The following is a 24,996-nucleotide window of genomic DNA, read 5'->3' on the forward strand; positions in this document are numbered from 1 at the left end:
AATCTGCGTACTAAATCTCGCCCGGGCCTGACATGACCTAGTCTGCCCTCTGACTGTGCTGTGTTAACATCTCTGGAGGAAGTTCCTGCTGCCCAGTTACTACTGGTGACCGCTGGATCCAGGTGCTGGCTGCCCTGCAACCTTTCGGAGATCCAGTGAACTGCTTCCCAGTGGACCCCAGGTGGATTCCAGAAGTGGGTCTCTTTTATAATGCTTTTTATTGGTTTCCGATGGAGGTTTTAAGTGCCCTTCTCGTGTGTGCTGCGTTCTTCACAGGTACTTTACTGTCCTAGAACCCACGTGAGGCAACTGGGTCCGATAGAAGCCATTTGCAACTCGACAACTGGAATTTCTACCAAGCTCATCCAAGATGGCGGGTGCCCTGATAGGGGCAGCTCTGGATTCACAAACGTACCACGCGCTAAAACCCGACCGGGCAAGGTCAGCCTGTTATCCCTACTAGGTCGATCTCATATGGGTGCTATTGAGTTTGGCGTTTTTGGCTCTTGCTATCTAAATGATCACGAGAGACTATTCAGTGAGCAGTGTGAGCTATGCCCACAATAATTATTAATATAATAATAATTACCTATATTGTTGCGATCCTCTTTATAATGAATTATATTTTTTACATCAAGGTTATTGCCACAGTTTAGCAACAGTGTAAAGAATAGGTGTTGTTTATTACCCAGTTCGACGGCAGACGCTTAATCGAGATTGGGAGGATGAAAGGCTCCCAAGGTAGACCTGCATGTTAACAGGCCTCTGCTAGGGTTTTTGAGCCCCAAGACACCCCCAGCAGCAAGCTGTAATACTGGTGTTTTGCATTATTCAGTGCCTCAGAGAGGAGGGCGCTAGGATGCAATGTCATGTGACAGAACGAGGCAGTTGGACATCCCACCTCCTAAAACATTTCACAAAACAAGCTGTATGCAGCTCTGGAGCCAGCCCAGCGCTCACATGCCTCAGACATGCCTTAAGTACCCATAGGACGGTGTCTGGAACCAGCCCCAGCCCGCCCATCACATACCACAGACATGTCTTCAGTGCCCATAGGACGGTCCCTGGAGCCAGCCCGCCCATCTCATCCCAACAGCCCCTCAATCACATGCGACAGACCTGCCTTCAGTGCCCATAGGACGGTGTCTGGAGCCAGCCCCAGCCCGCCCATCACATACCACAGACATGTCTTCAGTACCCATAGGACGGTGTCTGGAGCAAGCCCCAGTTCGCCCATCACATGCCACAGACATGTCTTCAGTGACCTATCTGGCTGATCCCACGGACCTCCACATGAGAATATAACAGCGAGAAGCAATGCCTGTGGGAGGAGAGCCCTCAGACTGCCCTGCAGCTTGCTCATGGGGTTGGTAGCCTTCAGCGGAGACTGGCTTTGCTCTTTCCACATGCTACCTGCCAAGGAACCGTGGGTTTCAGTGTGGCAACTCTTCCCCATATGGCTGGGTCTGAACTGGGGGTGGCGAAGTGAGCTAAATAACGTTGATGGATTAGTGGTCTTTATTTGAAACAAGAAATCATTTTTTCTTAAACCACAACGCAAAACTGGCCAACACATGTTTCACGACACAAGTCACTTCCTCGGGGCCAAAGCCGGTACCAAATGCTATACCGGTATACTTTACTAGACCACGCACTATTAGACCACAGCGGTCATCATGCCATGATGAATTGACAAGAATCCTTTTAACATTTGCGAACATTACCTTTCTCTCATTAATAAGAGTCTGTTATTTAAAGCACTAATGCCGTTATTTGCTATGTTTGTTAATATCCGGAAATTCACCTCATTGTAGAATTGGATGTTGATTATCTCATAAACAGGAATGTGCATTAACATTAGTCACTATTAGTAGCCTCAAGGAAGCGACTTGTGCGTTGGCCAGTTTTGTGTTATGGTGTAAGAAAAATGTATTTCTTGTGTCACAAAAAAGACCCCTAATGAAAACCATTTCCTTATTTTCCAGACCTCAAAGCCCAGTCCACTTGATCCATAATAAACAAGCATTCGCAATGCAATAGGTCTCACATTACAAGTTTAAGCTCTTGGGGGCATATGTATCAAATGATTTTGTATTCGCAAACGCTGCGAATCGCAAAAAAACAGCGTTTGCGAATACAAAATCGCAAAAGGAGATGTATGAGGCATTTCAGCCTCGCAATCTTAAGGAATCGCTAAATTTGCGATTCCTTAAGTTTGCGTAAGCATTTAAGAAATCGCAAATTGCGATTTCTTAAATGCAGTGTAACACGCACCCAAGTAGTGCGATTTCTCCTTAAGAAATCGCAAATTACCACCAACTTCAAGTTGGTGGTAAATTGCGATTTCTTTGAAATATGCACTTTTTGCATATTTCAAAGTGCCATGTGGTGCACATACATGCCCTTAGGGCATGTATGTGCGCCATATGTGCACACATGCTGATTTCAGGGGTGCATCAGGGTGTCATCATGACACCCTTGCACCTTTGAAAATATTCTCAATTTGCAATTAGCAAATAGCGATTCGCAAATTGAGAAGGACTTCCCTTTCATTGCTATGGGCCTCCTGGCCCATAGGAATTAATGGGAAGGTATTCCTTAATTGCAATTTCACAATTTGCTAATCGCAATTAAGGAATTTTAAGAAATCGCAAAATTTGTGCGATTTTTTAAATACATCCCGTTTTGCAATTCTCAAATAGCGATTCTCAAAAAATCGCTATTTGAGAATCGCAAATGGAGATGTTGATACATGTGCCCCTTGGTGTTGCATTATTATTTTCAACGCCAATAGCTCAAACATTCAGTAATGCGAGACCTATTGCATTGCAAATGCTTGTCTATAATGACTTCTTGCGTCAGCCTGATTTACAGTGAACTGGGAGACTTTACTTCACACAGTGTATAGATTTTGCTCTTTCAAAATTAAACAAAAGGCACTATCCTTTGGTGTTACATGGCTCCGGGACCTAAAAGAAGTAAAGGCAAATGGTGGCGATGTGTCTGACACCACTGTGTTGGTACTAGCTTTAAAACAAGTTGGATTCTAGTTGAGAAACGACAGATCGATTCTAGTGTTTGCATGGCAGTCGTAATTCACTAGTATAAAGAGCAGAAAAAGCAATGGGACTCTCTTGATGTTATGTGCGCATTAAAATATTAACAGATTATTCTGAATCTTTCCACTTAAAAGATAATAAATTGTGTTTATATAGTTGCTTGCGCCTCACTATATAGTGCCTCCAGGAACTGCAATCAATTTATGACGGCAGTTTTTGTTACTATTAAACAGGACAGGAGGCTGGGTCGGTCAGTCGAGATCCGAACTTGTGATATGCACCTCACGGCAGATATTGTAGGTAAGGGTTCAATTGGTACAGCGATTTGGCTTGGATTTGTAATGCAATTGGCACCTCCAGGTTTCGAGGTGCATTTCTCACAATTTGCATTCGCGCTTGCAGGGCTTTGAAACACACCATTGAAGGTATGTGCAAATTCTGATTATTGCATGTGCCACAAGTTTCGAACCTACACGAGTAAGCCAATAAATGCAGTACAAACCTTCACAACTAGCCTTGAACGCTTGTTGGCATGTGGTAACGGGTATGAGGTGGGACCACAGTGATCAGGAATGAAACCCTCATGGATGGCCATTGATCTACCGCTTCATCGGAGGCTCTAAAGGGTGAATCCACAAGGCTTGTCTCGCATTCCCTTTCATACACTCGCCAGTCCGTACATGTGACTGGAGAGAGTAGGAAAACGTTAAATTCGCTTCACCAACTGCTTGTGGCCAGTCTTTGTTCCTGATAACATAGCAAAAATGTAACCGTAACAGGATACCTTTTGTGCACAGCATGGCGCAACGCTAGTGAGCCGGGCGGTCCCCAGCTCAGCCCATAACCAGCGCTCGTGAAAAGAGCACTTAAAGAAATAGAAATCTAGTGCAGAAACAATGCCCCACAATGGCCACTGAGTATGTTTGGGAGTAGTTGGGCTCTGCCGCCCGGGAGGGCTAAACGCTGGAAGAGGCTTGACGCAAGCATGCCATGGATAAATGGGGAGAATGAAGAATGGAACGACGATGTAGCCAGCAAAAGGGAAGCCTAGGGGCGGGCTGAAGACCACAAAGTAGATACAGCATGTGCGGTCTACAGCTAAACCCTAAAAAAGGGGGGTGGGGGTTCGCAAAAAAATATATGCATATATATTTGGGTGTATACATATATAAACATTTGTGTGCACACATACACAATTACTATAAATACCCGCAAAAAACTGTGGTAAAGGTCCACAATGTAATGTCACACATTTTATGGTCAATGGGTGGCATTACATGTGTGGTAAAGGCATGAGTTGTAATCTCCAACCACCCTCTTCGATACATCTGACAGTGGCCCATAGGGATGTACACTAAACGAATCAAAATGAGTTTTCAGTACAATTTTACATTAAAAGCGAGACATTTATTGGTGTCCAGTCTTTAAAATGGTGCTTGATTACATTTGAATAAGATTTCAAGCAGCAGGGCTGATATTCCTCCTTTTTAGAGCAAGAGATTTGAAATAAAATCACCATTTAAACAAGCATTGGCATAGCCAATAGGTCTCGCCTTTGGGACCTTATAAGTGTTTAGCCATGCAACAGTTGCATAACTAAATACTTATAAGTTCTCAAAAGCGAGACATATTGGCTACGCCAAGCGGCCGTGCGGCCGCGAAAGTGAAAGTAATTGTGGTCAAGAGCGGCGCACGCCCGCGCACATGCAGTGTAGCTCTAGGCTGGCCTGGTAGCACTTTTTGGAGCCCTCTCAATAAGTCTAGCCAGACCAGCGCATGCGCTGGGTCAGGCGAGACCTAAAAAACTAATATGACTGGGTAAAAAAAAAAAGTTTTTATATCACCAGCTACTATTGCATTATGAAACTGAAATTGTGTACCAATTTGCACTGGATAACAAGCATTTTATCAATAAAAAGTGCCAAACTATGAATACAAAACTAATTTCCCAAAACATACTTTTTATGGTCTGACTAGACAACACAACTGTCACCAGACAATTATGTGAGCATCACGAAGAGAGAGACTTTGGCTCCGCCCATATATTGGGGACCAGGTTTACACAATTTGAATGGGCATACTTTGTTTCCTGGGAAAGTGTGCTTGTTCTATGCTTTTTATAGCCACACCTCAGTTCCACTCACTGTGCTACAAGCAATTTCCAGAAGATCACACAGTTGTTACAAACTTTTCACACGTCCCTAACCGCTGGTTGCCTCACTCTGCCTGTAAAGCAGCAAGGCTTATTTTAATTGGTGCAGCTGCATCAGCCCCAGCACTGTGCCTGGTGTGATAATGTCACAACGCACAGCACAAGTCCTGTGTACTGCATTCTCTTTACAGTGCTAGTAGCCCGATGTTTGCCTGCAGCTAGACAGTTTCACGGGTACTCAGACGTCACTTATACACCACCTAGCGACCTGGAGGAGTAATGGCACCTGATTGAAGCCTTGAAGGGGAGACTGGAATGACTTTCGGGCCAAAATGAGGTAGCGAGAAGGCGGACTCGCTGTTCCCCAGTTCACTGAAGCCAAATAGAGGGTCGCCATTATTATTAGTATAATGCAGAGCGCTGATTTTTTTTAAGTTACCCCGCTGAAATCTGGAAGGCCAGTGAATAAACATCCAAACAGATGCATTGCTATTTTTTGTTAATTGGGATGTCTGCAGCACATTTTAATGTAGCGCATTACTCATACCAGTCTTAACTCTGACACAAAGTAGGCATTTTCACCGAAGAGATGTTTCCGTTCAGTTCAAAAGTCAATAATAGAATATATACACCATAGATGTGATAAAATCTGAGGCATATTGGGCAAAACCCCATTGCTTGGACTTCTGTAAGGTTTCTTTATACTTAGACTTTTCATTTCTATCTGGACTATCTTTGCTTCTGGAACTTTGCTTAACCTGCCTTAGGGGCTTTTTAGTGTAACGTTGTGTATGTTTTCAGTGAGGTTAGTAAAGTACAATCTAGTCTTTGAATACTGTCCAAGCTGTGTCTCTTATGGGACACTTCATATTTGACAGAGTGCAATCCTCTGCTTTTTTGTGACTGGAATGTTTGCCGCTGACAAGTGATCTCTTTAGCAGCCCGTAGGAGGACTCCAGATGAAGTCTACAAACCTCTGGTTTCGGTCACCCACGTGTCCATGGAATCGCATGGACTGGTTTCTATGAACATGCCCTACCCCTTAGCTTTCTAGCAACCAACTAGATGCCTTCTGAAGGCACGTTGGAATCCCTGTAGGTGGCACGCATCCTCTTTATTATGCTGAAATTCTTCTGTGCACCTCTCTTGCGTACCTCTATACTTTGCATCTCTGCTGAACACCTCCGTGCTGCCTGCCTGTCTAAAATGCACCCATCCAGCACAACATTCTGAAAAACGCCTCTGCTCCGAACGTCTCCTTGGTCATCTCCTGTACGTACTTCACCTCTGTTACTTGTCACACTGCACTTATCCTGCATAGATCCCGGCTTTAGACCAGTGGTTCTTAACTTTTTTACTTCTGTGGACCCTCACTTAATCATTACTGGAAACAGGAGACCCTAGGGAATCATCATTGGAATCTGGAGACCCCAACTGAGCAGGGCCGGACTGGCTGTACTGGGCATTTCCCCAGGAGACTGAAAATGTGGGGGCCAGTTTAGTTACTCAGGGACCGTTTTACAGCAGTGCTGCAATATCAGCCACTGTAACAAAATCAGCAGGTCAGCATAATCAGCTCAGCACTAAGTCTGTGCGGTGAACTCCGCTCGCGGAGTTTGCGGAGATTTCCACACTCCGCGTTTTGCGGATCAGAGTATTTTGCCTTGCTCGCCAATGTCAAGTTGGTGAGCGCGAGCGAGGAAAATCCCCCTAGCGGCGAGATTTTTCCTCATTTGCAATCATCAACATCAAGTTGGCGAGCTTGGAAAATCAACCTCCCAGCAAGATTTCTCAACGCAGGTGGTCAGATCTCATTGCAAGTGGTCGCGTATGCTTGCGACCGCTTGTGTTGAGAAACTGTCCGTTCGCATTGAGAAAGCTGCCGCTCAAGTAAAAGTCTACTTGAGTGGCAGAAAGGAAGCAGCGCCTGCTTGAGAAGTGCATGGTGCCGTTTGTGATGATTGCACAGTGCAGACAAGCACCTGGCACTGAAAATCACGGCGAACAGCATTTATCCACTGCACTCTGCTTCTTGCGGAGCTCCGCGTAGCAGAGTTTTATTTTGCACTTCGTGGAGATCCGCATAGCAGAACTCCATGAACCCCTCCCAAGGTTATCTCAGCACTCACTCATTTCCAGCCTCCCTTTGTTTTGAAATAGGTCATGGTTTTAAAAGCTCAGAGTTCCTTGAAAATCCAGCATATTTCAGCAACAATAAAAGTATCATGATATCTCTGGTGATTAATATTCCTGCAGGAGAGGAATCTAAGATTTGTCTAGAGGCAGTTTTGACTCATCCAAAGTAGTGCAGAGGGCTAACATGCCTGCTGCAAAACACGTGCATCACGCTGCTCACAGAACTGTAGTTTATCTACATTGCCCAGAAGGTTACTGCTTGTCACAGAAATCCTATTGTTATTGTGCAGTACATAAGTTGCATTCGTAATCTAGCTCAGTGAGCTATGAACGGCCATCAAAGAGCTGCTTGCAACTGTATGGTACAAGTTAGAAACATGTTTTTGCATGGTATTCTGGAAATGCTGGTATCAATAAGGACGAACCAAGTGGATCAATCAATTTTTGTGAATGATATTCGACATGAATTGAAATCCTTTAAAAATAATTTGGGTGGTTTCACGAATACTCGACTATCTGCTGCAGCAAGGGCTACAGAGCCTTGGGGGTACATAGTGCTCAACCAGGGAAACCTGAATGCCAGTTAAATATGGAGGGATCGGGTTATATCTCTAAATACCCAATTTGAGGAAAAAGCAGCATGTTCTTATTCCCTTTAAATTCACTGCAAGGTTATTCCATACAATGGGGGTCAGGTCCCAGAATGGATTGCTTGGGTCCCGTGCCCCATGTGTAGGCAAAAAGAAACACCCGTTTATGAAAGGGAAATACAGTAATGGCACCTGTTCCCAAGCTCAACATCCTAGACCCCATGGGGGTAGCACTGTGAATGTACTCCCATGCAAAAAGATATGTAAAATGGTAAAATAATGTAAAAACCTGCTCTAAAACCATTTTGGATACCACTCCTACTTCCCAGATAGTCCGTTCCACCACTTCTAATAAAGACCAAATAGCAGACGCAATAAGATGGTGGAGCCTCAGCCCCCAAATAAATTGCCCAAAGAGCCGCCTTCTGCTTGTGAATCCTTCATCAGCTCACAATCAGCAAGCTCATAACTTTAGCTCGCTATTACTCATCGAGGAAAAAAAGCAAAGAAACTTTGTCCCTTGAATCTCTCCAAAATTCTTCAATTATTTCAGAAAACTCCTTCCCTTTCATTAGAGGTCCTTCGTGAAAAGCTGGTAACAAACTACATAGACAAACAAAGCGGAAATGTCTACTGCATCAGTGCGGCAATCCCAGCTGTAATTGAACCAAAACAGTAAACAGTCCTCCTCCAGAGAATACTACAGATGCCATGAATTCACAAACACATGCAACAACAAAACTCCGTTTTACAACACATACATCCCAGTAACAGATGTCAATGTTACCATAAAATGTCACTCTGGAAGCATTCAACCTTAGTGTTACTAAAACTTGCAACAGTATCATGCTTGTAAAAACTGAAAAGAATAGGACAATTCATAAGAAGTACTTGCAAATCCAACTGGTCTGGCTTTAATGTGCCAACACATGCACACACAGGCATGTACAACTGTGCACAAACTATTAAAATGTTCCTCTGTACAACCTGTCGCTTTGTGTACAACCTGTGTCTGCGCCCTATTTTTATTCACAAGCTTGTGGTGCTGCATGACACAATCACTGCAAGCTTTAGAATAAAAAACAGCACTATGAGGTTGAGGAACAAAAAAACAAAAAATTAAACAGAAAAAGGAGGTACAGAGAGACTGCAAAGAGATGTGGCGCACAGAGTTTGCAATGATGTTGAACAAACCCTATTGGGTTTGCCAACGCTTGTTTACTATTTAAATCATTTAAGAGTTTAACGAGGTAGAAGTGCATGTTGTGTGACTGCGAATAATGGTTATTTTTTATTTTAGTACATAAGTGACTCCATTTTAATGAATATAAGTGAATTGTTCACATTAAAAGGCTTTTTCAAAGGTTAAACCATAGCATCCATTTTACAATGCAGGTGGGAAACGGTCTTCTCTTTTGGTGGGAGGAAAATCGTGTATAATGGCCACAAACTCATGCTGCGGAGCAGAGGTCTTATTTTAGAAGAACGAACCAAACATTGGTCAAGAGCTGGAAGATTCTGAATGTAAATTAACCAAACACAGTAAGTTTTACATTTCACCTTCTCCAATTTGACTGTATGGAGAACAATGCAATTGATTTACATTGGATAGCCCTACACCCCTGAGGCGTTGTGTGGGAGGCATTACATTGAGAGTAAGTAGCAGAATGTTAATGTATGGAAACAACATAGGTGTAGAATGAAACAAAGGGAAGGCCAGCCTTTCTTTTTATAATAAGGCCACTCTATTTTGCACAAGTGGAGGAACTAAATTCATGCCACATGTTAACACTCAATTATGGTGGATTTATTTAATGCAAGATCTGTCTCCAATTGAATTTCCATCCTTTCTGCTGTCTAGTCTTTAAGCAAGCAGTGAACTTAGAAAATGACAGCACCAAATCCACTTTGCTTCTGATGGTCTTCCCCACTACACTTTAACTTATATCCCCTTCCTTACAGAGAAACAAACCATGAACATTACAATTGCACCACAGCTCACATTTAGCACCTTGCAGGCATCTATTTCAATTTCAGAAACCTCACTCCTACACACATACCTTCAGAAGTGAATGTGCAACCTTGACCAGTAATGCTCTGATGTTTTTGATATAACATACCCATAAAGTCTCTCAACTGTTTTTTTTTTTAGTCATGCAGTGGTAGAAAGTGTATCAACATGTCACGCCTACTCGCGTGAATTTCTTTAGGGATCCTGAGTGTTGCATTTTTTATTACATCTATTTTTCTAATTTGCGAGTCATGCATGTGGCTTGAAACCGCTTGTTAATGCGTTCTTACTGTCCCTATGTGATCAAGTGTTTCACAAACACAAAGCCTCAGGATCCTGGGCCAGATGAACAAAGGTTTTTGCATGCGAAAATGGTTTTTAGACCCGTTTGCGCCCACAAAAAAAACCTGTGGCCCATGTACTAATCCTATTTTGCAAGTCGCAAGTCAAGGGCCAAGGGCGTCCCTTCCTAATAGCTACTCCTAAAGCTATGTAACAATGTTTTGCGACCCCAATTGCGGTTGCAAAACACTCGCAGTTGACCACCCTTCTTAGAAGGGTGGTAAAGCACCCCCAAATGGGAAGGGGTCCCCTTCCCATTTGTGAATGCATGCCAAAATATTTAAGGGCAGGCATTGTTCCCAGTGACAACTGCCTGCCCTTAAAAAATGAAACTGAAAAGTTTCATTTTTTAAATGTATCCCGTTTTCCTTTAAGTAAAACGGGCTGCATTTAAAAAAGAAGAAAACTGCTTTATTTAAAAGTAGTCCCAGATATGGAGGTCTGCTGACCCGAACAGGCCACCATCCCTGGGAGTGTCAGCCGTTCCCAATGAGGTTGCAACTTGCGACAGCCTCATTAATATGCATGAGGCATGTAATTTGCGACCCCATTGGGAATCGCAAACAGTGTCTCAGACACTTGTGCATTTCAATTAGCGAGTCGCAAATGCAACGCAATTTGCGACGTGATAATTGGCAGGTGATTACCAAGTATTTTTCCCCAAGGCGTGAATCATTTTCTATCCTTCTAGGTTGTGTCGCTATTTTCGTAAAGCGTGAGGTCTTCTCACATTCCCTACTCATTGCCCCATGAGTATTTTCGTGAACCATGTTCAGTGGTTTGCGAATCTCACAGGGATAAATAAGAGGGAAAATACCTTCCTTAACCATGCAATAAGAAACATTCAACTTTCTAGCCATCCAAACTGGACCATAAGCCTCAAAGGTGGGCAAAAAATGAGATTTGATCTTCAGAAATGTAGTTCATGAGATGGTTTACAAAGAGCTCTTATGAAAGCTCACAACTTTAAAACACAAAGCACTGAAGTAATGCCTCTTGTGCCTATGAAGCCAATATCAAAGTTGCAGGAACATGGCACCTAAATTCTCCTCTCAGAATTGACTTGTTAGAACTCTCGAACCAGTCAACGTCCTGGTTTGGTCTCTAGAGAGGCCCGACAGTGGATAACCTACTCCCACTCCTGGGGACATTTGGATTCTAAATATTGTTTACTTGGGCAGGATTCTGGGGATAGGTTACCCTAGTACGATTCCCCATCAATGAAATACTAAGGAAAGTGGAACCAGAAATACTGATCTGCTTTGGAACATAGATTCCTGTCGCCTATGTTCTGGAAAATGATCAGGACACAGGATATGTCATGATGTACTTCATGTGTGCCTCCTAAGCCCCATCCCACAACTTTTCACTCATGAGGAATAGGTAACTGGTCTAGAATATTCTCAGACATTTTTTAATGAAGGTACAACTGCTTCTCCCATTTTTATGGCCTGGCTTGATAATGCAGCTGTCGCCAGACAATTATGTGAGCATCCCTAGAGAGGGGCTTCAGCTAAGGCACATGTTGGGATACAGGAGTAGGTTTTGATTGGGCAGAAGTTGTGGGTTACATATCATCCACTGCAGCTGTAATCATTTTATTTATCCAGCTGCCCGAGTTTGAATTTTCAGGGGTGCAAACACATGACAATGTTATGCTGTAAATGTGTCTTAGATAAAGGACTGTTTGTCGGTCTTTGGCATTCAACTTTCTAGCCATCCAAACTGGACCATAAGCCTCAAAGGTGGCCAAAAAATGAGATTTGATCTTCAGAAATGTAGTTCATGAGATGGTTTACAAAGAGCTATCTTCATTAATATCTTGTGCTCTAGGAATTGGGACATTTTGCATTTCAAAGTCCTCAAACATCACTGAGCAGTCGCACAAAATCACAAAACACCTATTGCTGGCCAAGTTTTTTGTCATCCAATGTTTAGTGTAGTCTGGGAAGAGAAGCAGTTATTGCTCTATTAATCAATATGGGGAATTCAAAAACCTCTTTTTGACAACACCCCATGCGTCACCAGCCGAATCAACAAAATCAATTAAATAGTAAAATTTCGGTGAATGGACTGAGTTTGTACCAAATGTCATGAAGATTCGTAAAACTGATTTAAAGAAATGCAAGACAGACATTTAATATAGCCTTATAGCCCACCGTAGCACGATATACCAGCCAATAAAGGCCTGCTCCAGCGTTAAAGGCCGAAGCAGAAGGTGAGGGCCTTTAACAAGGCAGTGGGACTACAGAGGGCTATAAGGCTATTGGAACATTCTGCCACTAGAGGGCAGACTGTTCCAACAAATAAAATATAGGCTTCTCGGAGTTCGAGGGGGTTTAAATCCCTTCGGGCTCTGAGAGGCCTTTGTAAAACAACATTGGAATGTTGCTTTGCGGGCTTTTACCAGCCCGTAGAAGCTTGGAGCACTCCATTGTATTCAACGGAGTGCTCCACAGTCCAATGTTCTAATATGAAATAGACATAGCATCACTGTCATTGCCAGCAGAAAATGTAAATAAACACTCCCATAGAAAACTTTCATCGCATCTCCTAGATCATCTTTAATACCGTGATACGTTCCAGGGGGGTATGGTTGATATCCTTGGGGAACTTGGCCACCTGGGTGATATTGTCCTCCGGGCCCATAATTGGGAACACCAGATGCTTTATTACCTGCAAAAGAGGAAAAATAAGTTATTGGTTTATTAATTACTAAAAAGTTGCATCACAAACTTATCCCTTCATAATTATGTACAAACACAATGGTGTTATTCCCTATAAAAATTTGCAAAACTGGTTACATTCTGATTAGTGATAGAGCGCAACGTTGACTTTTTACTTGTAGGGGCGCAATATAACCATGGTTAGTCCATATCCACGTATACTCTGTAGTCGTATTAACATTACGGTATTAGAATGTAAATTGTAATAACATGTAAGTGAAGTGCTAGATATTTCCTTCATGTAATCAAAGAATTAATGTAGTTGTAGGTGTTTAGATGAATCATAAGTGTGAGGTGCATTCAGGACTAATTAATTTTTCATATAAACGCTCATATAATGTGTGTATATTAATGCCTCGCATATGCTTGTATTTTAAATGTGTGCACTGTTCATATGTTTGCCAAATTTGATAGGCTTACTTTTGTGTCTCCCTGTTCGCTCTTTAAATTGAAACAGTTCATTAGGGTTTGTGCGTCTCTGGAATATTTTTCTTTTCACGTCTGTTGCAGGTGCAGGATTTTGTACTAGTTAGTTAAAATAACATCTTTGTTTCAGGAGTTAGCAAGACATAGGGAGGAGAGGGTGCCTTTGAACAAGCAGAGCTGATGATGGAGGATGTTCCCGTATCTAGAAAGGTCTGGGAACCAAGGTTATCAAGCATGAGTTAGGATGCATCATTACTTCATGGAAAGTTACCTACAAGGCAGAGCTCAACTGGACGTGGCGATCAAGTGATGTCATTTTCGACTTTTGTATTGGGAATAGGGACAGAGCCCGAGCGACTTCGGCCTTATCTGGAGAGGGGAGAGCATCTTAGAACGAGCTCTGTAGCTTTACGCTACTCAACCCATTCAACTTGAGTGAGCTTCTTAGGAAGTCTTTACATGCTGATACCTTTTGAGAGCTTGCCTGGGGAATGCCAATTAGAGATGTCACAATTGAAGTAGTGTAGGGACAGATGATAATTCTGCTTACCAATGAAGGCGGCTCTGGATGTAGTTTCTATAATCATTTGTGTCTTGATTTTGGAATTGGTTATTCTGTGCATGCTGCACAGCTTAAATTGTAATTGTAGGTTTGGTTTTGTATTAGTCCCCATGCATCTTTACACTCTCGTCTTGGTGTTTATATATGTCCAACTGTTCTTGGCTTTATAATAACTATACAAATATTTGGATTAGGAGTCTGTGTTCCTTTGGGGTCATCGGAAATGGTAAAGTATAATTGACTAATGATTTTCCTCCCCTCCACACTTGCAAAGCAGGTAATAAAGACTGTCAGCCAGGGGTTCCGGAGTAAGTCTAGAACGTGGAACCCGGCTCCAACAGGCATTATGTGCACCTGTCCTGTGTGCCAAAGTCTCACTCATGTATCCTTTTTGAACGTGGACAACTTTGTGATAATAATCTCAGAATTGTGGGACTGGATCAAACAGGATTTTTAAAGCGCGGCTAATGTCACAATAGGATATCCAGGCGCTTTCAGACCCCAGAGGCTTAATTGGAACAGCCAGGTCATGAGGGCCATTCGGAATTCCGGAAGTGAGGTGATGGTCTGGAGGTGCATGGAGAGAGTGTTCCAGGACTTTGCTGCGATGTGCAAGAAGGAGTGTCTTCCACTTCTGCTTCGGTAGAAGCAGGGAGTATGGGCAAGTGAAAGGGAGGTGGAGAGTAGTCATCTTGATGGTAGGTGGAAGTTCAAGCAGTAGTTAATGTAGGCAGGTCCTTCGTTGAATAGAGCCTTGTGTGCATGAGTCAGCAGCTTGAATTTGCATCTCTTCTGTATGAGGAACCAGTGGAGTTTCTAGAGGTGGGTTGTGATGTGGGTTTGTTGAGGAAGCCGGAGTATGAGTCTGGCTGTGAAATTCTGTACCGTCTGAAGTCTCTGTAGACGGTGTGTGGCGATTCCTACGTAGAGGGCATTGCCATAGTCCAGTCGGCTGGTGACGAGGGCTTGTGTCACTCTGTGTCTCATGTGTAGGAGTAGTCTGAAGTTCTTACATAGCATGCGCAGAGTGAGAAAGCAGGCGAAGGAGACAGCATTGATCTGCTATTTCAAGATGAGCTTGTGGTCAATGATGATTCAGAGGTTTCAGGCATGGTTGGAGGGAGTGGGTGCAGGACCTAGGTCTGATGGCCACCAGGAGTTGTTCCACGTATTGCTGCTGTTCCCAAAGATCAGTACATCATCTTGTCTGTGTTCATCTACAGGCAGTTCTTCATAAAGTCGGCGAAGTTCGTCATGCATTTGTGGAAGTTGGTTTTAGTGGTGGTGGGGTCATTGGTGAGTGAGAGGATGAATTGGGTGTTGTCTGCGTAGGAAAATATGTTGAGACTGGGGATCGGAGGATATTGGCCAGCGGGGTCATATATGCGTTAAAGCGTGCGGAGTTGAGAGATGAGCCCTGGGGGACACCGCAGGTGATCTCCTTTGGTTCAGAGATGAAAACTGGGAGGTGGATCCTCTGGGAGCTTCTGGTGAGGATGGAGGCGATCCATCTGAGCACATTTCCTTGGATGCCAATATGGTGGAGTCTTTCGATCAGTGTGTAGTGGGATATGGTGTCGGAGGCTGCAGAGAGGTCGAGGTGGCTATGATCAGGGCAGTTTTGGTGCTGTGATTGCGGCAGAAGTAGGAATGGGAGGCGTTGAGAAGCTAGTTCTTCTCCAAGTGTGGCATGAGTTGATTTTTGATGATCTTTTCCAGTACCTGAGCTGGGAATGAGATCAGGGAGGTTAGCCTGTAGATTTTAAGTTTGCTGTGGTCGGCCGAGGGTTTAAGTAGTGGTCTTATTTCGGCATGTTTCCAGGCATCTGGAAATGTTGCGGTGGCGATAGAAGTGTTGAGTGGGGTGGTGAATTCCTGGCCAATCCTTTGCCTTCCGAGGTTGAAGATGTGATGTGGGCATGGGTCTGTGGGAGCTCCAGAGTGGATGGATTTCATGGTGGAGGTGGTGTCCTGGATGGAGAGGATGTTCTGGTTGGTGTGTGATTCATGTTAGTTTCAGTGGCGGCATATTTGTCTAGGAAGTCTGTAGGTGTAGGTCGGGGTTCAAAGTTTCTTTATATGGTTGCAATCTTTGTCTTGGAAAAAGTAAATGAGTGTCACAAAGCTCCTGTGAGGGTGTGTTGCTGTTTTCACTGGCAGCCGGGTTGGAGAAGTCCTTAACGATGTTGAAAAGTTCCTTGGTGTCGTTGCCGCTGGTTTCGATACATGCAGCACGTTAATTAAGGACGCTTATGATAACGTGTACAGGAACTACTTTATAAGTAATCATTGTTGCCGAAAGAGTATAGTACCAAAACTGCTAATTAGTTTGATAGGAAAAAGAAGACAGAAGGACTTGAAGAAAAGTCCATGTATTATATATTAAAACTGGGCATTTGGCTAGGATAATGGGCCCCAGAAAAGGTTTATTACCACTTCCGGAATATCTGCTGAACTTCCTGGCTTCAAATCCCCAGATGAAGCAGGCCTGCTGCCTTTAGAGAAAGATGAGGAAATTATTTCTAATTTTGTTGGATTGATTCATTTCCTTAGACCGACAGAAAGATGTGTTCACACCCAAGAAACATATTTTCTAGAGCCTAGAAGATTAACTGCTTAAAAGCAAACACCACAATAAATGTACACCATCCGATTATATGGATATAGGTGTAAACTGCTTAAAGGTAGGAGGAACATATTCCTTCACTAGCATATTTTCTTTTTGTTTATGTACGTCTGCTCAGTCACTCTTATGAAAGCACACAACTTTAAAACACAAAGCACTGAAGAAATGCCTCTTGTCCCTATGAAGCCAATATCAAAGTTGCAGGAACATGGCACCTAAATTCTCCTCTCGGAATTGACTTGTTAGAACTCTCGAACCAGTCAACGTCCTGGTTTGGTCTCTAGAGAGGCCCGACAGTGGATAACCTACTCCCACTCCTGGGGACATTTGGATTCTAAATATTGTTTACTTGGGCAGGATTCTGGGGGTAGGTTACCCTAGTACGATTCCCCATCAATTAAATACTAAGGAAAGTGGAACCAGAAATACTGATCTGCTTTGGAACATAGATTCCTGTCACCTATGTTCTGGAAAATGATCAGGACACAGGATATGTCATGATGTACTTCATGTGTGCCTCCTAAGCCCCATCCCACAACTTTTCACTCATGAGGAATAGGTAACTGGTCTAGAATATTCTCAGACATTTTTTAATGAAGGTACAACTGCTTCTCCCATTTTTATGGCCTGGCTTGATAGTGCAGCTGTCGCCAGACAATTATGTGAGCATCCCTAGAGAGGGGCTTCAGCTAAGGCACATGTTGGGATACAGGAGTAGGTTTTGATTGGGCAGTAGTTGTGGGTTACATATCATCCACTGCAGCTGTAATCATTTTATTTATCCAGCTGCCCGAGTTTGAATTTTCAGGGGTGCAAACACATGACAATGTTATGCTGTAAATGTGTCTTAGATAAAGGACTGTTTGTCGGTCTTTGGCATTCAACTTTCTAGCCATCCAAACTGGACCATAAGCCTCAAAGGTGGCCAAAAAATAAGATTTGATCTTCAGAAATGTAGTTCATGAGATGGTTTACAAAGAGCTATCTTCATCAATATCTTGTGCTCTAGGAATTGGGACATTTTGCATTTCAAAGTCCTCAAACATCACTGAACAGTCGCACAAAATCACAAAACACCTATTGCTGGCCAAGTGTTTTGTCATCCAATGTTTAGTGTAGTCTGGGAAGAGAAGCAGTTATTGCTCTATTAATCAATATGGGGAATTCAAAAACCTCTTTTTGACAACACCCCATGCGTCACCAGACGAATCAACAAATCAATTAAATAGTAAAATTTAGGTGAATGGACTGAGTTTGTACCAAATGTCTTGAAGATTCGTAAAACTGATTTAAAGAAATGCAAGACAGACATTTAATATAGCCTTATAGCCCACCGTAGCGGGATATACCGGCCAATAAAGGCCTGCTCCAGCGTTAAAGGCCGAAGCAGAAGGTGAGGGCCTTTAACAAGGCAGTGGGACTTTGATGGCAGGTATTGCCCAACTACAGAGGGCTATAAGGCTATTGGAACATTCTGCCACTAGAGGGCAGACTGTTCCAACAAATAAAATATAGGCCTCTCGGAGTTCGAGGGGGTTTAAATCCCCTCGGGTTCTGAGAGGCCTTTGTAAAACAACATTGGAATGTTGCTTTGCGGGCTTTTACCGGCCCGTAGAAGCTTGGAGCACTCCATTGTATTCAACGGAGTGCTCCACAGTCCAATGTTCTAATATGAAATAGACATAGCATCACTGTCATTGCCAGCAGAAAATGTAAATAAACACTCCCATAGAAAACTTTCATTGCATCTCCTAGATCATCTTTAATACCGTGATACGTTCCAGGGGGGTATGGTTGATATCCTTGGGGAACTTGGCCACCTGGGTGATATTGTCCTCCGGGCCCATAATTGGGAACACCAGATGCTTTATTACCTGCAAAAGTGGAAAAATAAAGGACTGTTTGTCGGTCTTTGGCAGCTGCACAGATGGGAGGAGGACAATCATTAAACTACATTGATTTTTAAGCTTGGCTTGACAATGCAATTGTCACCTAACTTTTTAACCTACACAAATTTAATTCTACAGTCCTTTGCTTTCACATAAATACATATTAATTCCCATGCTATTTACCGGTGTGGCTACAGATTATTATATGTAACAGTCCTTTAAAGCAATACCTATTGGCACTGACAATGCATCTTAAGTTTTGAATCAGAAACCACTATTTCCACCTGGGAGGGGACTGAACTTTGAGCTTTCAAGCTGCTTTAGAATCAGAATTGTGTAAAGAACCTTTGACTGGTCTGAGGTTCTTAAAACCCTTCAGATGTTTAGGTATTTGTCAAGGTTAAGGTGTCCTGTTTCAATGAAAAGTCATTAGGTATCATCTTGTGACTCAAGTAGCTAAGCTAAAAAAATCTTCTAAGGTCAAAAGTGGAAATTTCCAAATGGAGGAAACTTGCATTTTCAATCAACCATGCAAGTTGGCACAGACCCTCGAGACTCTTGGAGGTTTTCATACGAGATGGCCGCAAAGACCTTCGGGCTCCCCCAAGAAGCATTCTATCATCAAGGATCCATGGCAGGATAAAACCACAATGATAGTCAATTCAACACTACAATTTGTTTTAAAAGTGAAGATAAAGTTTTTCAATGGGAAAAACCTTCTCTTTATAGTTGACCGACTTTACTCATAGATCCGGTAGAGCGGGTGCCATGGTTAACTTGAAGTGTTCACTTAGAAATATAATAGCATTATTTTTCTAGCTTTTATTGACTTTTTGACTCATGCTTTATACCACTGATCTCAATTGGCACTTAATCGATACTTAAGACTGTTTTCTAATAGTTGCCTTATATTTTGTTTATTGAACTTTGATCTTTGAATGTAAAACGTGATGTGGAAATTAAGGTTTTTACATTTTACTGTTAGTTTGGTTACTATGCACAAAAACTACAGTCACACTCTCTTAGTATTTGCCGTTTGCTATGGCCAAGATATACCAGGTAGGAAGTATTTTCACTCATTGAAACTGGATTCCTTCTGTGGACTGGACCACACTGCATGTTCAGCTGGAACTGGTTCTTGCAACGTAAGAGGCACATCCCAACATCCACTTTGTTGATACACTTGATTTATTTTTAAATTAGATTATAACTCTTTAGTGGGGAAACTGTTTTGCACTCACTTTTTCTGACAAATTAACAGTTTCCTTCATTACAAATTTGATTCTCACCTTATGCAAAGTCTTGAATTTGTGATGTCATTTGCACCACTTGTGCCACCTGCAATGTCATCATCAGGCAGCCCCAGTGCTAGCTGCTGCCATCTTTTAGCAGTGTGCTTTTGTGACCTTTACAATAAGCTGGAGCCATGGTGGTTGTAGTGCTGTGACATATATGATGATTCAGTAAAAAGGAAGACATAGTGAGCAATAAATGTACCAGAATAGCTGGTGAGCGGAGGCCATGTTAGCCTCCCACAAAAACATGAGTTATGCAGAGTCCTTCACTGCTCTGTATTCCTTCCTGCCATGCTGAAGGTAGTGGTTGGCTGGCCTACAGATACAGCTTGAGAGTTGCAGAATTGACTTTATCATCAAGGGTGTCATCATACTTCGGGCCATCCGAGGACAGGTGGGGCAGCTTGGTTGCTTCCATTTGGTCAGTGATCTCATATGACATTTTAGCCAAATCTCATGCAAATGTGTATTCTAATGCTTGGTCTCCCTTCCCTGAAACTGATGCATGCAGTGAGCTGTCCTGAAACTTATTCCCATAAAACAATGTCATCTACATTGGGCGAAATCAGATTATTCTCTGGCTGCAATGTGTGAGCAAGTGCAGTGCTGCCAAGCAGATTGGAAAGCAGTCAGTTCATTTGCAAATTCTGATTAATTAATATAAACTAGGTGCTATGTTGTTTAAAAATGGGCATTGCCCTGGTCTACAATGTCACGGAGTGTTCTTGCTCCTGTGCCTCAATGGAGGAGGAGCGGTATTGATTAAGTGTGATCATGGATGCACTAATCTTTTATATTGTCTTTTAGCTAGTAGCATAACATAATAAATCCCCTCCCCAACCCTGAACAAAAACAGAATTCAACAAGACACTCCCAAAGGTAGGAATAATGCAACAGCAGCATCTTATGTGGCTATAAATCTAGTCATCCCGAATAATGTTTTTGCCTTTCAGGACTCCTTCAGTTTAGCACCATCCATCAACTCCCTACACCAGATTGGCCACATCTGTGCTCTGTTCTAATAGCAATAGGAGACTTTGCTGAAAATTGAGCTTTTGAACATGTGCTACTGCTGTAGAATCCATTTCAGACGGATAGCACAATCTGTTATCCTGGAATTCCTGTAAATATGGAATTTCATTAAACTGACCCAGGTACTTCAGAGTCAAGGAGCAGGACCTTTTTGAGTCAAAATAAATGAACTCCTCACCTAAGCTCATCAAATGAACTTCTTTGCATGCACATTTGACTGAAATCCCCTCGGTAAAAATCCACATTGATCGCTAAAATCGGCTTTTTACCATTCTCCCAAGAGTCAATTTCATACACCTCAATAGTGGCCCATGAATAAGTGCTGAATGCTTGTGCAAGGATGGTATAGATAAGCCAATTAGAAAGTGAATGCTGCTAGGGTAGCCTAGGAGTAAAGGCTTAGATTCAGTCTAATTATTTGAGAACAGACTTTTTTGGAAGCTTTAGAACTTTGTTCAGTATCTGCTCTTCAAACATCGAAAAATGTACTTGTCCATCCAAAGATACAGGACTATCATGTAGGGAGGTATTGGTTCAACCTTGGCTCTTAATTCTTTCAATAAAATTAGTAAATAATGCGACCCCACAATTCTGGATTTACCCCCTCAAATGTAATCATTGCCCGTACTCCAGGTGGAACAAACCATCCAATTCCCAAAAAGTAGACTTTAGTATTCCAGGTACTTATCACCAGATCATTTTTCAGGCAATTATTTAAGATTGCTGTTGATGGAGCAGGATTTTGCAAAAAGAAACCTACTCGAATTAAACACCCCCGTAATATTTAGTAACAATGTGTAATGAAAACGAATATGCAAGTTACATGAACCACAAGGAAACTGCTTGGCGCATGTGTGCACTAATGTTAACTAATACATGAGAGAACTAAGTCACATTTTACATTGTGTTTCGAAAGAAACAAAATTAATGCATGCCTAGGTCGCATTTCACATTATGCATCATGCTTTAAAATAATAATAATAAATAATGCCACTTTTGCTTTAAGCCTATGCTAAGAAAATATTAACAGGGTTGTTAGATTTGGGGGGTCTCTAGTTGGCAGATGTAGGTACCTTTGACAAATAGGGACCATTGCGTCTAGTCAGGGTAAGGGGGTACACTCCTAAAATAACCCCTGCTCAACCCCTTGGTAGCTTGGCACGAGCAGACAGGCTTATCTCAGAGGCAGTGTGTAAATCATTTGTGAACACATACAGTAACCAAGTGATAACCCTACAGGTGGACACCACACAAGTTTTATATAAAAAAGAAGTATTCTTTATATAGAATAATCACAAGACCACAATCGACAAAAATCCACAATACTGTACTTAAATTGGTAGAATTAGCTTAGTTCTCTTTAGTTGTTAAAATGCGACACTTTGAATTCAATGTACCTTAAGATGCGTAACTCTATACAATGAAAGTGTTGCAGCGAAGGTGATGCATCAGTTCCTTACATGCAAGAACGGTGATACGCCAGGTCCCTACTGCTGCGTAGGGGATGAGTCGGTTTCTCACTGCGCTTCCGTGGCAATGCGGAATGCAATGCCGTGATGCGATGAAAATACGGTGCAAAGAAACAAAGATGGCGTATTTTTCTTGATGCGACACGATGCGGACCACGACAGGCCCTGCGACATGCTTCCCGGTGATGCGGCGGCATCTGCGGCGACGTCGATCCTCTTCTCCGGTGACAAGAGATGCTTTTACAACGATGCGAACCCGCAACAGGCCCTGCGACACGCTTCCCAGTGATGCGGCAGCGTCTAATGCGACGTCGATACTCTTCTCCGGCGATGCGAGGTGCTTTCTCGTTGTGAAGCAGTTTGGGGACACGCTTCTTGCTTGCGAGTCGCGCTTCCAGCTCCTTGCGACATGCATTCCCTCAGAAAGCCTCGCAAAACAGCAGGCACATCCAAAGAACTCTTGGGGAGCTGGTTGGTGAAGACTGCAGGAGGCAAGCTCTTTTCTCAAGCCCTTGGAGATCCTTCACAAGTTGAATAAAGTATACACAAAGTTAATTTCTCTGCTCTTTGGCAGACAGGCAACCACTGCAGGCCAATCCCTCAAGCTTAGGGATAGTCTCTCCTCAGTCTCTCTGGTTCCTCTCCTCAGCAAAGGTTTCTTCTTGTTTCCAAAAGTGATCTAAAGTTCTTGGGTCCCAATATTTATACTCAGTTTGTCTTTGTTCTCTGAAGGCAGAGAGGCCTTTGCCTAGTCCAAACCAGTTCTGGTCAGTCCTGGAGCACTTTGTTGATAGGACTCCTTCTTTCCTTTCTCAGTGCAGGGCAGAGACATCAGACGCACCACAGGAGGTGGAGCCAGCATTGTGGAGGGAAGGCACAGCCCTATTCAGGTCCCAGGTGTAACTCCTCCCACCCATCTACATACAGATCTTTCTATTCAGCCCTGTGCTGACTCACCCTGTCGCCTGGAATCCCCCAGCCCCTGTCCCTCAAACTCCAGACATGGAATACACAACCTAGCAGAGGCTGTCTTGAAAGGTTATACAAGAAAATACCTACTTTCTAAAAGTGGTATTTTCAAACACAGAATGTTAAAACCAACTTCACTAAAAGATCTATTTTATCATTCTGAGTTCAGGCATACTAAACTCGAATTTCTGCCATGTTCCCTGGGTCAGTTAGGACTATAAGATGTAATAATCAAACTGCCCATTCTGGCCTATGGGGAACAGGTAGCCTTGCAATAGTGAAACACGAAAATGGCTGTAATTCACCATTAGGACATGCCACACACACCAGGGCATGTCCTACCTTATACTTACAATGCACCCTGCCCTTGGGCCTACCAATGGGGTATATGAAGAAAAGGGAAGGTTTAGGGACTGGCAAGTGGGTGCACTTGCCAAAGTCAGCATGGCTGTACCAGACTGCACACAGGCTCTGCAATGGCAAGCCTGAGACACACTTTTTCAGGCTGCCTCTGTGGGTGGCACAACCAGTGCTGCAAGCCCACCAGCAGCATTTGGTTTACAAGCCCTGGGCACACTCGGTACACTGTACTAGGGTCTGACACGTAAACCAAACCAGCCAATCATGGAATCACTAATCCATACATCAATTTACCATAGGGAGAGCATATGCACTTTAGCACTGATTAGCAGTGGTAAAGTGCCCAGAGTCATAAAACAGCCAACAACAGGTCAGACAAAATACAGGAGGAAGGCAAAAAGTTCAGGTATGACCCTGCAAAAAGAGCCAAGTCCAACAAGGGGAAAGTGCAAAGGTGGGTTGTAAACAGTGGCAAAGTGCATTTCCATGTAATTAATGAATGCTTACGTTTATTCGTCATAGTGAGCCAAATGGGTCTGCATTTTCCTAAAATTGACATGATAAATGAGGGTCTGGAGAGTGAGCATGAATGACCTGACAAAAACAGAAACCCTGAGCGCTGCAGAAGAAGAGTAAAAGTCCAAGATTCAGCTCAGAGAACATTGTTCGCCTGCCAAGAGATGAGACTGGCCGTGGGACTCAAGACTTTCTCCGCGGACGTGGCCGAGAAACTTATGTAAAATTATGAAATGTTACAAGTACAAGTTACAAGTATTACATTTAATGAACTGGTCAAGAATTATGTCATGCGATAGGATGTAGAACAATGAGAATGCAGAATTATGAATGATCACGGTGGTGATATACACCAGCTCCCAAACCAACCATTAAGCAGTCAAATTTTATGAATTGTTTCAACTAATGTGGGTTGGACATGTAGGTTTTAGGGTATAACTGGGGTGCCTTTGGGGTGTGGTTAAGAAAAGGTTGTGGGCTTAGGTCGAGAGGAGAGAGCGGTGATTTCATCGTTGTCCGTTGGTTTGCAGAGAGGCCTAGCTGTTCCTGTCCCGTTCCAGATTCCTGAAATCTTTGCTCCCTGACTATTTCAGGGGACCCTCCCACTGCCTCCTTGGCTGGGGGGGTGGGGGGTATTTCCCGGATCCTTTGGGTTTGTATTATCTTTCCAACTCGTACTTTGCATAAATATTTGCAAATGTATTTTTGACGCTTATGTCTCCATCTATCCAAACCAATATATATATATAGTTTCACATTATTTTGCCTAAACTTATGTCTTTTCATCTATCCACTCCTTCATATGCATATCGTACATTGATGTGTTTGAAAGGGTT

At 43.0% G+C, this 24,996-nt stretch overlaps 1 protein-coding gene across 3 annotated transcripts in view; it reads right to left on the bottom strand.

Moving 5' to 3' along the window:
* The window catches only part of LOC146785771 (phospholipid scramblase 1-like), a 201,642-nt gene that overhangs the window by 145,841 nt on the left and 30,805 nt on the right, over positions 1–24,996 (bottom strand). The window contains exons 3-4 of one of the 3 annotated variants that reach the window (XM_085635030.1): positions 18,400–18,504; positions 12,873–12,966 (exon numbers count right to left, since the gene is read on the bottom strand). In XM_085635030.1, the coding sequence (XP_085491156.1) occupies positions 12,873–12,966; positions 18,400–18,504 (199 nt within the window). Of the gene's footprint in view, positions 1–12,861; positions 12,967–18,399; positions 18,505–24,996 lie in introns of all 3 variants that reach the window. The other 2 variants (XM_085635029.1, XM_085635031.1) reach the window with 2 other exon arrangements.

Source organism: Triturus cristatus, chromosome 11, assembly GCF_964204655.1.
Source record: "Triturus cristatus chromosome 11, aTriCri1.1, whole genome shotgun sequence".
In the NCBI taxonomy this organism is placed as follows: Eukaryota; Metazoa; Chordata; class Amphibia; order Caudata; family Salamandridae; genus Triturus; species Triturus cristatus.